This window comes from Phocoena sinus, chromosome 3, assembly GCF_008692025.1.
Source record: "Phocoena sinus isolate mPhoSin1 chromosome 3, mPhoSin1.pri, whole genome shotgun sequence".
NCBI lineage: Eukaryota > Metazoa > Chordata > Mammalia > Artiodactyla > Phocoenidae > Phocoena > Phocoena sinus.
The window spans coordinates 63,253,336-63,270,615 of record NC_045765.1 but is presented as its reverse complement, the minus strand read 5'-3'; the positions used below and the strand labels follow the sequence as shown (position 1 = coordinate 63,270,615).

The 17,280-nt window shown below is 35.4% G+C and overlaps 1 protein-coding gene across 9 annotated transcripts in view; it reads right to left on the bottom strand.

Annotated features, from left to right (window-relative positions):
- RAPGEF6 (Rap guanine nucleotide exchange factor 6) overlaps positions 1-17,280 on the bottom strand; it is a 226,987-nt gene that overhangs the window by 31,887 nt on the left and 177,820 nt on the right. For all 9 annotated transcript variants that reach the window (XM_032626259.1, XM_032626251.1, XM_032626257.1 and 6 more), the window contains 3 exons: positions 12,194-12,434; positions 9,831-10,214; positions 2,125-2,336 (listed from right to left, as the gene is read on the bottom strand). In XM_032626259.1, coding sequence (XP_032482150.1) covers positions 2,125-2,336; positions 9,831-10,214; positions 12,194-12,434 — 837 coding nt within the window. The remainder of the gene's footprint in view (positions 1-2,124; positions 2,337-9,830; positions 10,215-12,193; positions 12,435-17,280) is intronic.

Below are 17,280 nucleotides of genomic sequence, written 5' to 3'. Positions count from 1 at the left end.
ACATGCAGAAATGTGGTCAAGAAGGTTTTTTTCGCTTAACTTATGTGGAACCCAAACATCAAAGCAATTAACATACCAAGCTGGTGCAAATGATTTTCAATGCTTGATCTGGGTATTTTGAGTATGTTGGCTATCTCCAGCGTGGTATAATGTTGATTGTTCTCAATTAATATTTCAGTTTGATTGCTGTCAACTTCAACTGGTCTACCCGACCGTGGAGCAACGTCCAGCAAGAAATCTCCAGCACGAAACTTCGCAAACCACTTTGACACGTTGGAGCAGTCACAGCACCTTCTCCATACACCGCACAAATCCTTTTGTGCATTTCAGTTTCATTTTTACGTTTCTTTAAATAATAAAGTATAATATGCCAAAAATGTTGTTTTCTTCCATCTTCAATATTAAAATGGCTACAGAAAAATCCACCAATTTTGATAAGTTTTTTAAAAATGCATGCTGACATGACAGCTGTCATGATACAATCTAACAAAATTGTTTCGAATGAAGTGAAAGACAACTAAGAGCTACTAGAAAAAACCGAACAAACTTTTTGGCCAACCCAATATAATGCCTAGTGTAACACAAGAAAATTAGTAAAACAGTGTGTATCAGCAAGTTAATGGAGGACAAATATCATTCACAAAAATCAATTAAGGGGAATGGAGATAAACCACATGGCAAAAGGTTAATTTGGTTTTTAAAACTAAGAACTTGGGCTTCCCTGGTGGCGCAGTGGTTGAGAGTCCGCCTGCCGATGCAGGGGACGCGGGTTCGTGTCCCAGTCTGGGAGGATCCCACATGCCGCAGAGCGGCTGGGCCCGTGAGCCATGGCCACTGAGCCTGTGCTCCGCAACGGGAGAGGCCACAACAGTGAGAGGCCCACGTACCGCAAAAAAAAAAAAAAAAAAAAAAAAAAAACAAAAAACTAAGAACTTGCTGTTCATCAAAAGACATCCTTAAGAGAGTCAAAAGGCAAGTCATACTATATACAGGACTTACACAAAATTCTTAAAAAGTATATATTCTTAAAAAGAACCTTATAAAAAATAAGCAGGACACTGAACTGATAATTGTCAAAAGAGGACGAATATATACAAAAGGGTGTTCAGCCTCATTAGTAATCAGAAAAATGCAAATTAAACCACTTCAAGATACAATTACACACCTACTGGAATGGATAAAAGTAAAAAGAATCAATTTACCAGGTGTTGGTGAGAATGAGGAACAACAAGAATGCCAAAAACACTGCCAGTGTTCCACTTTAGTAGATTAATCTCAAACTGCTTTCCAAAGTTGATTATATGAATATCAGGACCCATAAATTTCACTGTGAATTATACTGAACAAAAATACACGTGCACTACGAGATATGTGAAAGAATATTCATAGCAGCATTATTCGTAAACAGTGGAAACTATCAAATGCTCATCAATGGATTGGATGAATCCACTGTATTGCATTTATGTAATGGAATGAATGCTAAATAGTTTTGAAAATGAAGTACAGTTACACTCAAAAACATGGAAGAATCTCATCTCACAAGTCTAATGCTGACCAAAATAATCCAAAAGCCAAACCAAAACTAAAAAAATAAACATACTCTGTGATTATATAAAGTTCAAGAACAGGTGAAACTAAACCACAGTATTAGAAGTCAAGACCCTAGTTATCTTTGGGGAAGATGAAGGTGGTAACCAGGAAAGGGCATGAGTGGGGGTGCTGGGAGGTAGGCAATATTTTATTTCTTTGACTGGATGTTGGGTGCATGGGTGTTTGCTTTGTCATAATTCATTGAGTTGTTCACTTGTTCTGGGTACTTTTCTGTATGTGTTTAGTAATTAAAAAATTAAGTTGGAAGGAAAAATATTACTAAACAAAACAATAAATAAGATCAAAAAGTCTGATCTTGGTTGTAAGTCAACTTTTAAGTTTGAATGCATTGGGTAAACACCTACATTTGTTCTTGTCAATAATGTGGGTTTTGGTTCCTAAGATTTGCTGCACTTAACTGGGTAAAGCTTTAGTGACTTTTAATCAATAGACTGGAAAATACATTAAACACATCACAATTATGGAGAATTAGCTGAAGCTAAATATGCTCATTTTCAAATTACTTTTAAATACCTTCATGTAGAAATGTCATATCTTTCTTGACAACGGGGAAGAGTGGAATAATTGGAGGCTGCATGCTTTGACTACTAAGAATATTTCTATATTTTGCCATGTTTCTAGATGGATCAAAAAGGTCTTGTAGATCTTGGAGGTGTTTCTCATACTTGCTTGGTAACTTTTCCCAAGTACCTCTGAGTCGTGCTACAGATGCCAGGTTCAAGCCACTGCCGAAGATGAGAATAAAAACATTAGAAGGGGACTTGTGGGAGAGAAAGGACTCAGGTCAGGAAAGTGTATAAACCAATCTTTTCTAATAAAGGTAAAATAAGCAGGGACAAATTTCAATGTGCTGAAATAAACAGGAGAACCATGAAAAAATAAATAAATAAAAGGGACTCCTTGATCTTAAGGAAAACTTCCTTCAAAGGAACTACATTACTTGCCTATGGTTGTATACCAACAGCCTTTATTTTGTAGTCTGCACAAATATAGTAACAAATATAGTAACTCCATAAAATAGGCATTTAACTTAAAAATAAATTTCAAGTATCACAATGTTTTTTTATTTGCTCAGAAATAACTTTATGGACAAATTACCTATTTGAGAGTGGTATAAGTGATAACAAGCGTTATATAAGAAGCAAGGCAAGTTCTGGGGCTGAAAACCTTCTTTCCTTGAGATTTTGGCCACTCATGTCCCTGATTCCAATACTTCCATATCCCTAGATTCTAATCCTGTTGTCCCTCAGGCCTTCATATATTCAATGTCTCCTCTCTATAGGATTTTAAACAAACTCAGATGGTCCTAACTTTAAAAATAATGCATGCCAATTAGCCTACAACTCCTCCGCCCTAGCCCTTACCTCTATACTACCAACTCATAGGTATGCTGCTGAATGAATAGGGCAATTTTCTTACCAGTTAATCCCTCTTTTGTTCTCAGCCACCTGACTTTTACCAATACTATGGTATTTAAAATGTTCTCTTGATTTCTGATTTTAAAGTGTGGAGTTAAGGTATCTTTGTTCCCTCGGCTTCTCAGAAATCATCCCAAACAACTACAAGGATGAAAAACAGGAATGCAAATTTCATCTCCACCAAAACTAAGAGATATCTGTAACTCCTAAACACATTAGAAAGGCTGTCAAAAAATAGTCAAGGTCAACTTTGAGTAGGCAAAATGCTGAAAAAGAATGCCTGCAGATGAAGATGTCAATGAAAGCTGGTAAAGCACAGCTCTCTGAAGCAGGTAACTCACCCAGAAGGCAAACCAGGAATCCCCTATTTGGAAGAACATAAGAGTCCATAGGCTGACAGAATTAGGAGGGGGTTGGACTCTGTTCTTTACCAGAGAGTGTCAGGGAAAGTAAGATTAACACAGTACACACAGTGATATAACATCTTGGCAAGAAGGAATTTAACAGTGACACAAGAAAGAAGGGAGAAACTGAGTTGTAAGCAGCCATAAAACTGCCAATTTTCATTTGCTGGAGAGAAGTAAAGGGTAAAACAATTCACATACAAGCTCTATTTCTGCTAGCCTGGGATACTGCCCTGGCTTTTCTCCCACGTGAATCTCCTGCAGATAGATGGTATAGGAAAACTCATGTCATTCAAAAAGAAGGAATGAATACCAGAGCTATAACATGCTGCTACAAGGAAAAACAAAGACTTAAAGATCATAAAGCAGGAAAATGTTCCAATACAATAAAAACTGGGACTAATGACTCTAGCCATGATTTCAAATGAACTAATAAACAAAGAGTAATGCAGTGATATAGGAGTTTAGGGAAAAAATATATAAGTTGATAAAAAAGTTAAATAAAGTTTAGAAAAGAATGGAAGAAAAAAATGCAACCAACAGAGAAATGAAGGCAACACTGGAACCTACATAAAGAAAAAAAAAAAAAACTGCTAAAACCTTAGGCAAGTGACTTAAAAGAAAGGATTAACGAAAGCAATCAATGGAAATGGACAGAGCTGAAAAGAACAAGAGAGAAAATAATGGATATGGAAGACAAAGGAGATCTAAAATACATATAACTGGTATCCTTGAAGAAGGAAACGAAAATAATGGAACTGAAAAAATATTCAAAAGTACAATTTGAGAAAACTATTCAGAAACAAAATAACTGAAACTATAGAATAGATACCACAGCTCCAGAGAACTTGATACAAAACTAAATGAGATGTGGAAACACCCATGTAAAGGTAAATGACTTCAGAGATAAGGAAATAATGAGAGTAAACACAGAAACTTGAACAGCTATATAAAACGCTAGTTGTAGAGCCATTATCTATGAGGTTCCCAAGAAATTACATGTTAGACAAGAATTTTAAAGGCAGATAAACTGACACTGTAGTTCAAAGCCAACAGAAAAATACTCTGAATATGCTCAGGATATATAATTCCCATAAGCCCTTGTGCAAGAAATGACTAGAAAACAAACTTCAACCAGGAGATGACTGGAGAGAGTGATGTCAGCATTATACTGTCATAAGATGACCCTCATTTTACTCCTTGCCCCAACAACGAAAATTCAGCATCTATCCATGAACAGTAAGTAGTGCCTCTGTGGGAGTTGTGAGACCCAGAATCACAGACCAAGGGACCTGAGAGGAGCCTCACCCACTGGCATACTGGGTAACAAGCAGGTAGATTTGGGTACTGGCTGTGGAACCTACAGGAGCCTATGAAATGGTTCTGGCCCCTCTTAGCTGTGGTCTGGGAACACATGGAGAACACTGACTTGGGTGGTCAGCTACAGACAAGAGAGCCTTTGTGAAGTCCAGGTTTCCAGAGTGGAAGTTCAAGCACTCTGCTGGAATATAACAGAACAGAAAAAAAGAGTGCAGATGCACTGGAATAGAAATAGCTTGACTTTGCTGGCATCAAGGAAAGCATAGCTTAAGCCTAAACTAGACGGCCTAGGGTTTCTCCCACAGGGGAAAGGGAGAGCCAGTGAGTGAATGCTTGGCTGCCCTAGCAGTGTAGGATGCTGCCAAAGACACTCATTCTGTCTTGCAGCATCCAGAGCACTAAAGTGGGAACTCCATGACTGGGGGGAGGGAACAGATCAGAAGAGCAGCATATAAGATTCCAAGAGGTATTAAAGGGATGTGGTTCCTGCTAAATGCTTCTGGATTCCAACAGGAAGCCCATCCAGGAGCCACAGGGAAAACCTCACTTGTAAACCCCCCAACGTACCCAAGAGCACCTGCAGCTCAACATGCACAAACCCACACCTCCCCCCACTCTGCTACTGGCTCCCTGTGCAAGGTCCCAAGAGAAAGCTCTGGTAGAGAGGAAACACACACAGGAAACAGGCCAGAGTCTGTGGGCAAAGAAGAAACCACAAACCTGAGCTGTAGCACTACCTTTAGGGGAAAAAAAGAGACTATCAGCAGCTGACACAGTACATCCTAGGATACAGAGAAGACATACAAGCTTCAGAATTCTGCCACAAGAGGGAAAAGAAGCATGGAGCAGATGTATCCACACAATGCCTGAGAAAGTCTCAGAATCTATCAATTCAAGAATGATGAAAGGTTTTTTATCCTGAAGGCAACTCATAAAACTCAGAGAAGGTGAATGCAATTTCAAATGCAAAAAGAGCAATGCAAAACTCCAAGTAACATGAAAACTGAAGGAAACACGACATCACCAAAAGTTCACGGTAATCTTCCAGTAATCAAACCCAAAGACATGGCGATCTATGATTTACCTAACAAAGAATTCAAAACAGGTGTTCTAAGAAAACTCAATCAGCTATAAGAAAACAAAGACAATTCAACGAAATCAGGAAAACAATATATGATCCAAATGAGAAATTTAACAAAGATATAGACATCACAAGAAAGAACCAAATGAATATTCTGGAGCCGAAGAATTCAGTGAATGAAATGAAAAAATGCACTAGAGAGCATCAACATCCAGTAGACCAAAGAGAAGGAAAAATCAATGAGATAGAGGACAGGAACTTTGAAATAACTCAGTCTGAGGAGAAAAAAGAATGAAGAAAGTTGGGAAACCAACAACAAAAAAAAACCCCAATATACAAACCACTGGAGTTCCAGAGGGTGAAGTGAGGGAAAAGGAGGCAAAAAGACTATTTAAAGAAGTATGGCTGATAACTTCCCAAACCTGGCAAGAGATCTAGACATCCAAGCTCACGAAGCTAACTGGTCAACCCATTATTTCAATCTGAAACAACTTTTTCCAAGACACATTATAATAAAGGCAGCAAGAAAAAAAAAGATTGTAACTTACAAAGGAAACCCCATTAGGCTATCAGCAGATTTCTTAGCAGACACCTTACAGGCCAGGAGAGAGTGGTCTAACAGTTCAAGAGTACTCTATCTGGCAAAGTTATCCTAGAGAAATGGAGGACTTTCCCAGAAAAACAAGAGCTGAGAAATTCACCATCACTAGATGTGTCTTATAAGAAATGCTAAAAGAAGTTCTTCAAATGAAATGAAATGATGCTAACTAGTAACATGAAAACATATAAAAATATACAACACTCTGATAAAGGTAAGTATACAGTTAAATTTAAAAAACTCTCAACACTGAAATATGATGGCATGTTAACTAGAGTATAAAGGTTAAAGGACAAGAGTGTCAAAAATAACTCTAGCTACTACAATTTGTGAATGAATATACAATACAAAAAGGCAAACTGTGACATTAAAAACATAAAAGAGGGGTAGGGTTTTGTATGTGACTGAAATTTTATCAGTGTCAAACAGACTGTTAATAAGATGCTTCATGTAAGTCTCATGGTAACCACAAAGCAAAAGCCTATAGTGGACTCACAAAAGATGAAAAGGGAATCAGAGAATACCACCATGGAAAAGCACCAATTCACAAAGGAACACAGCAACAGAGTCAAAAAGTTAACAAGGGAATTATAAAAAGTCCAGAAAACAATTAGATGGCAGTAGTTAAGTCCTTACATTTCAATAATTACTCTAAAGGTAAATGGACTGAATTTTCCAATCCAATGGCACAGTTACTGGTGGATTAAAAAAAACCAAGATCCCACTATATACTGCCTACTCAACTCAGCCTAAAGGATACAGACAGGCTCAAAGTGAATGGATGGAAAAAGATATTCCATGCAAGTGGAAACCAAAAGAGAATAGAGTTATTTATGTCAGACAAAATAGACTTTAAGTCAAAAATGGTAATAAGAGACAAAGAAGGTCATTATATAATGATAAAGGGGTCAACTCAGCAAGAAGACATAAGAATTGTAAATATGTATGCACCCAACAGCACAGCACCTAAGTATATTAAGCAAACACCAACAGATCTGAAGGGAGAAAAAAACAATACAGTAATAGCAGGGGACTTCAATATTCCACTTTTAGCAATGGATCTATCACCCAGACAAAAAAATCAACAAGGAAATGTTGGACCTGAACCATACTTTAGATCAATGGACCTAACAGATATATACAGGACATTCCATCCAACATCAGCAGAATACACATTCTTCTCAAGCATGCACAGAACATCTTCCAGGATAGGTCATGTAAGCCACAAAACAAGTCTTAGCAAATTTAAGAAAACCCAAATCATACCAAGTATCTTTTCTGACCAGAGTGTGTGAAACAGCAAGAGGAAAAATGGAAAATCTACAAATATATGGAAATTAAGCAACACACCCCTGAACAATCAATGGGTCAAAGAAATCAAAGGGGAAGTTAAAAAATGCCTCTAAACAAAGGAAAATGGATATACAACGTTCCAAAATTTGGTGGATGCTTCAAAAGCAGTTCCAAGACAGAAGTTTATAATGATAAATAATTATATTAAGAAAGACCTCAAGTAAATTACATAACATATGTAACCAGAGCTAGAAAAAGAAGAAGCTAAACCCTTTGGGAAATAACAAAGATCCAAGTGGAAATAAATAAGAGACCAGAAAAACAACAGAAAAGATCAATGAAACTAAGAACAGGTTTTCTGAAATAATAAACAAAACTGACAAACCTTTGGCTAGACTTAAAAAAAGAGAAATAAATAAAATATGCTATTTAATTCCAGCCATAAGTGATTGATTTGCCTGTGTCATCTCTGCTGAAAAGTCAATATATCCTTTATATTCTGTAATGTATTTTAATATAAAATGTAAGAATACAAAGCAATTAACTTTACATAACTATCGAAAATATATATAATAAAATGTTCTTCATAACAAAACAAACCTCCTAACCAAAGCAAAGCCTCTTAACCAAATCTCGCCTTTCTTATGCCCATCTTGGGGCTGCTGTCCACCACCCTCGCTCAAATCATTCTGTTTCCTTGGCTTTAACGACCCTATCAAAATTGTGCTCTCCTACTGTTTCTTATATTGATCCTCTATTTCTTTGGCTGGACTCTCTTCTTTACCTCCACCCTGAGGATGGTCTCTAAGGTATGGTTTTTAGCTCTTTACTATTTTCTTTGGACACAGAGATCTCTGCTGGTGTCGATCAATTTTTTTTTTTGAATGGAATACTCTGAAACTGAGCCTATAACTCTCAGATTCTTTACTCCATGCTTTCTAGTCTTCTAAGTGTTTATCAATGGCATCTCTGTTCTCTTGTTTTAGACCCAGCTGTTAAAAACTGTGAGGTAGGTGGTGTAATTCCTGAATTTCACAGACGAGAAACCGGTCTTCAGTTTCCCCTTGACACGTTAGAGGCAAGATTCAAATACAGGTGCAGTTGATTCTAAAGGTCACTCTATTAATCTCTATTCAATACTTCCTCCACAGTGCCTAGTTCAATTGCATCCACTGGTAAATTTCATAAAGGAGTTTGCTATTACTATGACAGATTTATGATTAAAAAGTTCCTTAAAGATTCTAATTTTATCTCATGTGAGTACTAGGAATAAATCATAATTAATTTTTTGGAGGGTGTGCATAGATGGGATTAGTTAAGGTAGCTATTATGCTGCCATATACAAGCACATGGCCTTATAAACAGACCAAACTACCACTACCCTCCACCATTAAAATCAGACTTGCTTTAAGAGGAATCCCTCTGTTGGTCAGCATTGTGCTGGATGAGGGTCAGAAAATAAATTACCTAGACCTAGATTCTCATAATAAGTGAAGAGAAGGAAGAAGGTTCCCAGGAGCTCATGTAACCATCCACATTTCCTGGGCTTATAAACTTTGAAGGATTTTTACAATTCTTATGGCCCAGCTTTTGTCTGAGTGGTAACACATTCACTGATACCTTGTATAGTCTGTGGGAAACAGGAAGAGGTCACCAAATGGCTGCTGCTGTTATTACTGTTGCTGCTGTTGTCACTTCAAAATAGCAATTTTAAGTTAGTTCATTAATTTTTAGTGCATTAATTTTTCAGTGTCAAATCATGGTGAGGCAGGTACTGCCTGTTGCACAGAAGTCTGATGATAAAGACAGCTATTGGGCATATATCCGAGAGGGTATAATACCTCAAAGGGGGAGAAAGGAAGAAAACTGGGAAGGCAATCACCTATACTTACCAAAAAAATGTTTAAGTGACTGAAAGATGGAAGAAACAAAAAGAGAAAAAAACCAGTCTCACCAGAATGGAAAATATATTAAATCTAACAATATTTATATAAACACATATTAATTGAACTTTTCTTCTCCTAGCCATTTAATACCTAAGAAGAAAATCAGCTTCATGTCCAGTATCATGACAAAACCATAAAGAAATATTTGTACAAATTTACCTTATTATTGCAAACATGGAATTGAAGTTCTTACATTCTCGACAATGAAGTGCAATTTTAATAAAATGTTTAATAATCTTCATTCGTTTGAGCTGATTTGATTCAGTTAAAATCTCTGAGGCCACCCAGAATGTCTCTTGGTTTACAATATCTTCAAATTCTTTCAAGTGAGTATTTCCTGTTTTTGAATCTAACTTAAAAAGGTCATCAATATATTCAGTAGGCTCAATATTACGAAATAAATCAAAGTCCCTCATTGACAGCTGAGTGGCCACCTCAATAGTACTGAGCTGCAGCATGGATAGCTGGCTTTCTTTAATTAGTTCTTGAGCATCTTCATCTGAACAGAGGGTTTCTGTTTCCATGTTATTTTTTAAATAATACCTAAAAGGAAAAAATTTGTTTTTATAAGTGATTTCACATTTATAAGAACACTTTCCCTCTATCACTGTTGTCAAAATATCATTATACTGTTAATAACTTTTTGCCAGCAATGTCAGCAGAATATTGACTTAAAGATAAGACAGAGGGACTTCCCTGGTGGCACAGTGGTTAAGGCTCCGTGCTCCCAATGCAGGGGGCATGGGTTCGATCCCTGGTCAGGGAACTAGATCCCACATGCCATAACTAAGGAGGCCACCTCCTGCAACTAAGACCCAGTGCAACTAAATAATAAATAAATAAATATTTTAAAACAAGATAAAATGGAAAATTAACATTTTAAATAAGAAGACTTTGAAGAAGTTTTCCTCTTATTTGACCATTTAACATCTATTATTTTAAAGTGTAAAAATAATGTTGATTATGCTGTGAACTTAATCATTTTAAGAAACTACTCTCATGACGTGAAGAATCACGTGTATATTCTTGAAAACAAAAGCTTTGTGAGGGCTCTATAAGGATATAGGACACATGATAGGTACTGTACAAATACTTGTTCATGGATAGCATGAATAAACTCCTGAATCAAGACTGTTCACATCTCTACTCAGAAGTTGTTGCTGCACTCATTCCCTTCTTAACTCTAAATTTCCAAGAGAAGCAAAGAAGAATAAAACCCATAAAGGAGGGAAACTCTTCCACTACTGATTTCTCCCTTGATAAATCCAAAACCTCATTCCAGCAAATAGCACTGACCAGTAACCATAAAAAAGATCTTCATTTGCCTTTCACCTTTTTTAGATGAACAATTTTATGGCACTTAAAAGCTAAGAGATGGGTTAAGTAAAGAATTCACAATTGGGAAATATACAGGGCTGTTGCTGCAGAAGAGGTTACATATTGTATCACATGTAGTTTTTACTTCATTCTTTTCTAACATACAACTTGATCTAAGCCTATGTTTGTGTCCATCTATGTTTTATTGTCAAGGAACTATATTTCTTTTTCTTCTGACTTTAAACTGTTCACATGCCTAAGAGATTACCATAAATAAGTGTTGAAACTCATACTATAGATAATAAAATTATATCTAACATTTAAAGTATGTTATGCTTATTAACTCACTTAATTCTCATAACATTCCTCTGAGGTAGGTTCCATTATTATCATCCCACTTTATGATGAGAAAATTCAGGCACAGAGAAACTAAATAACTTGCTCAAGGTCACATAGCCAGACCAGGGTTTTGAATTTGGGCAGTCTGGCTCCAGGGTCCATGCTCTTAAGCACTATGTAAAGCCAGCAAAGCAGCGTTAACCCACTCTTTCTTAACAGCAACCATGATGGATAGTCATTTTAAGGTTTCCAAGGATTTCATCCTACATATGAATCTGGGCTCACTAAAAAGACTGCATTATTGTCAGAGAAAATCACCAAAGAACAAATGTAGTACTAAAACTATCTTCTAGTTGATCAAATAATTTTCAGAGCACATTAAAAACATTTTTTAAACGTTCTCCTGTATATTCATAAAAGGAAAACTACTAAGAAAAAGAATTATGAAAACTATGACTTCTTCTGCCCAAAGGTCATTTAAAAAGCAAATTTATAAATTAACATATATACACTCAGATACATATAAAGATATGGATCATCTAGTTTCCCCCTCTAAAAAACAGGGATTGGACTATACCAGTGGTTGTAAGACTTCATTTTAGCAGGAGGGCTAAAATATTTTAGAACACTATCCTCCCTTTCTTTCTCCCACTTTTGGGTAGCACTTATTAGTGCTAACACTCTAAGATTCTATTATACATAATTACGGAGACAACAGAAAGCTAACAAAAGAGAAATACATGTTAATTTTAGAGAGAACTCAGTGGACCTAAAAACATGATGTTCCTAATTAAAGTATCTCTTTTAGCATGGAATCTTCAAAAACACATGTAGAAATAAGTACATTCATTAATAAGCACATTCACCTTCCATTGAGCTGAATTCTATCAGCTAATTTGGAGAACTGGTCCGGAAGTCTCCTCTGTTTTATGACACCCTCAGGAGTAACAGAAACTTCACAGAGAGAATATGTGTCAGATGCACCAGTCAAACCAAATTCATGAATAGCTTGACAAACAACTTCTTTAGCTGTAGTGTCTTTACAGATGATAATGTAGCAACTTTGTTGATCTGCTTTGAAAACTCTTATAACTTGATCAGGAATATCTGTATAAATACAAAAATATGTCCTGTTATTTTCCAGAAAATGGTTTTTAAACTCTTCAAAAAATAATTTGGGGGGCTTCCCTGGTGGCGCAGTGGTTGAGAGTCCGCCTGCCGATGCAGGGGACACTGGTTCGTGTCCCGGTCCGGGAAGATCCCACATGCCGCGGAGCTGCTGGGCCCATGCGCCATGGCCACTGAGCCTGCGCGTCCGGAGCCTGTGCTCCGCAATGGGAGAGGCCACAACAGTGAGAGGCCCGCATACCGCAAAAAAAATAAATAAATAAATAAATAAATAAATAAAAAAAAAAAAAAAAAAAATTTGGAAGACAATGATCTCTCTAAACAGTAATATATACATTTCTATTTCAGGAGGTTAAGAGAAATCATTGCTACATTTATTAATAAATAAATGTATCTTTTCAGATGACAAAATATTAATATATGTTCACAGGAAAACACCAAGAAAAAGAGAAAAATTAGAGTCATACTACGCATACGATTTGGAAGCCACAAAATTTTTGTTTATTATAAACATTTTTATGCCATTAAATATTCTTCAACAAAACATTTTTTAATGGAGGCATAGGACTTCACAATATGTATTTGATAATTTGAAATGATCCAAACCCTTAATCACAGACATTTACCTTGCGTATCACTTTCCTTTATTATAAGTAACAGTTTCCCCCCACCCCAAACTCTCCCTGTAGATAAACCTTTGCATGCAAGCTGATTATTTCCTCAGGGAAAATCCAAAAAAAGAGAAATGCTGAGTTAGAGGGCATACATATTGTCAAGGTTTTTGAAATGTAGTTCTGAACTGTTCTCCAGGACAGTTATAATATTTTATCATCCTAGGGTATAAAGAGAACAATTTTAGTCACACTCTTATCAAAACTGTTTATTAAAACTTTTTTTTTCCATTTTGAAAGCCCTATTGCATTTCTGCCCTCCAAAAATGTGTCATTATTTTATATTTCACTTCTTTGGTTACTGGTGAGACTCACTGGTTTAATGAACCATTATTATTCCTTTTTAAAAATACCTTTTGGTATTCTTCATTCTTTTTCCTACTGAATTATACTAAATACCAACACAGTCTACTATGAAGTGGCAAATGTCTTCTCAGATTTTATATTTATATACTTTAACACAGGAAAAATTTAAATATTCATGTGGTTAAATCTCAGTCTTTGCCTTTGTGATTTCTGCTATTAGTAAATAAGTCCTACTTTAAGATAAATGTTCATATATTATGTACATGTAAATAATGGTATTTTTCCCTCTTACTCTATCATATTTCTTTTTCTTCTTATACGGCATTGGCTAAAACTTCCTGAACAATGATCAATACGACAACAGTGGGCTAATTTTTTAATGTAATTATATTTTTATTACATAATTTACTACATAATTAAAAATAATTAAGTGAAAAGAGATTTAACATGAAAAACTTAAATTTTTCCTCATGATAATAAATTGTTACAAAAATTTCTTTCATTTTAAATCAGGAAAAATGTATTATTGTGGATATTTTTGTCATGTGTGTAGTGGGGGTAGGCTGGGGATATTTTGGTGGCTCAAGTAATGGTATATTCTTTGCCTAGCATTACCTCCTTCTTAGCATTGTATAAATTGTAAGATTAAAAGAAAAATTACAAATTTGTCTCAAAACCACCTGAGGTATAATCCTAGCTAAAGGAAAGAGAAGAATAATGAAATAGATGTGGGAGGAAATAATTTCACAGAATAAAGTATGCAGTGAGGCTGAGGACACAAAAAGACAGAGACTGACTCTCAGGACTGGAAGAGTCAACTGAATATACACAAATACAATTCCAGGAAGAAGGATTCTTAGCCAACAGATATTTTGAATGTTCTGGGTGTACTGTCAAATTGGAAGCAGAATACTTCATCTATTCAGGCCCCCTTCCTAAGATGCACGCACCAAACTGCCTTTTCTTAAGGTATGCAAAGATCTGAGTCACCAAACATCTCTTGTTCCTATTTCTTTGCAAATGAGTCAATCCTCAGCATGTTGCTGACATTATCAGGTTTCTAAGTCTATAAGGCATAATGTAGGATCTTAATCCATGCGAACGAGATGCTTCTCTACTCTGGGCTAGAAAATGCAAGAAGTTGGAAATTTCAGTTTTCCAAAAGAAAGATACTGGACAGAACAATTTCATTATCCCTTTTAACTCTACAAAAGGTGTCAAACAACTACTATTATTATCTGTATTGTTCCTACCCTCTTCACAAAAATAGGTCTTAGCTGTCCAGGACTCTCGAGTTGGATTTGTTTACTAGGTCTTTGGGGGCTGAGCCTCAGCCAGCAGAGCTGGCTGACCTGGAAGGAATACGGAGATGTTCTGATCCCTTTTATTAATTTCTTCAGAGAAATTTATTCACAAAGACAGGTGGGGAATTTGCATACATTTCTCTTGCTGCTAACATACTATAACATCTGGGAAGGAACAGATGTCTGTATCTTGTGTATCCTGCTAAACACTGTACTCTGTTACACTCTGTTAAATTCATACTCTGTTAAAACCACTTGTTTCACATGCAAAGGACAAACTGATATACAGTCATGTAAGTGGGATTCAGGCATCATAAATGGGTAGCTCTAGAACAGATCTGCAAACGGAATTATCCAAACGGTACTCCATAACCCAAACCTGGTTAATTCACCAAGATAATAAATGCCAAATGAGAAAAACATTTCAGAGCACATTTTCAGAGACACTGGAGGAAAAAATTTCTCCGCGCAGATATCAGTGTCAATGTAAACCTCTTTTTCCATTTTAGAATTGCTACCTGTATAACACATATATTTTCTTTACAAACGTGTGTTAGCAGGAGAACATCATACATGCCAAACATAATACTTGGCACATGGCAGACACTCAAATGTTAATTGTTTAGATGAATGGTAAATATGAAGTTAGAATAAAGTTGAATCAAGAAGAAAAAATGATCTAAACATTTCAAATTTTAGGCACAAAGCTAGAATGCACATAAAAATATAATCCTGTAAGCAAAACAGACATTTAAAAAGAATCTTGAAGCAGTACAGCATTTATCAGTCTTATGATTCATATTCCATAATAAAATTCTTACATAATAGGTAAATGAATTCAAGAACTGAAATGCAGATACCTGGACTTCCAATCCAAGGGCAAAATTTCTAGAGTGTTAACTATCTCTCATAAATAAAATTTAAAAATGAGATAAGTGAAGGATACATGTTTTGACCTTGAGATTACACTAAAAATAGAACTTTTTAGGTGTTTAAGATGATCATTTAACAAAAGCAGAAGACTGCCTCTTCATTCTGCTTTAAATTGTTAATCACTGTACAAATATTTATGGAGTGCCAGTTATACATCATTAATGTTCTAGGTGATGAAGATGAAGTAATAAATGAGATTGACAAAGTCTCTGCTTGCAGAGATTTGCTTATATTCAAGAGAGTAAGTGGTGGTTCAAGGAAAGACAATAATCAAGTAAATAAGACAATCGGTATAGTGAAAAGTTCAAAAAGCAAACACAGGGTAGTGGTATAATGGTATGGATTAAGGATTGGCAAACTTGTTCTACAAAGTGTCAAATAGCAAATATTTTATGTTCTGCAGGCCAAGAGGCAAAACAGATACTATTTCATAGATACTTATATAACAAGAAAGAAAGCAAATTTCCACAAAAATCTTGACAAAATTAAAAATATATCAATAATGCAAACCTACAACATGTAAAGATATGTAAACACAGAGGTTTAGGCAACACTGCAAACATCCACTAAAAGGGGACTGGTTAAACAACGCTATCAGATGTTCAAATAATCGTGGTAGAATACATTCTGATACAGAAAGGTATTTACGGTATATTGCTAAGTGAAATGGGCTAAGTGGAAAAAAATTATATCATTTGGGGTGAAGGAAATGATACACACATTTTATGTGCTCTGAAATTTCTGGAAGGATGTAGGAGTAAATAAACAATTGTTAATTCTGGAAAGCGGAGACTTTTATATTTGATCCTCTCTCTGCAAATAAAAACTTTAATATATGTTCCTTTACAATTAAAAATTAGTTAAAATACTTGCAATGCAAAAAGAATTTGAAGTTTACTAAATATTAACGAAGTCAAATAAAAAGTTTGTGCTATTAAATAAAAAAGAATAAGCAAAAAGTTCCATATGAAGACTCAGAAAAAAAAATTCAGTTTTAAAATCCTTTTAGCTATACTCTGAATTCTTCTTTTAGGCCTCATCTCACATTAAGTCCAAAAATTCTGAAAACACTTTTCACAAGTTACAGAATAGCATGTGTACTCTAATTCTATGGTATAAAAACATATATATTCAAAGAAAATGACTGAAAGAATACACGCCAGTTTACACTGGCAACCTTGTAAGTGTATAGAAAAGTTCTGCTTCCTATTTCATTCAATTCTGTATTATTTGACTTTTAAAAATATAGTAAAATACTGCATACAAACATAAGCAATAAAATACCATAGTCTTCAAGATACTTACAGTAAAAACCAACAGCTGTAGGCAGCAAAAACAAAGCAAAACCATAAAAAAGTCAGCAATCAAAAGCAAACTATTAAACAGTTCTGTAACTTTGTCCTTACTTTCTAATAACAATTTAAAACATGCAGCAAAAATATAACTGAGATGTAGACTGATAAAAGCTAGTCAAACTTGGCTGACATCACACATGTACTACAATATACATACGTGATGTACACAGCTAATCTAAAATTCAGTGCTGCCATATGTGATTGATGGAGCTGAATTTGAAATTAATTGGTAATAAATATTTTATTCAACATAAAT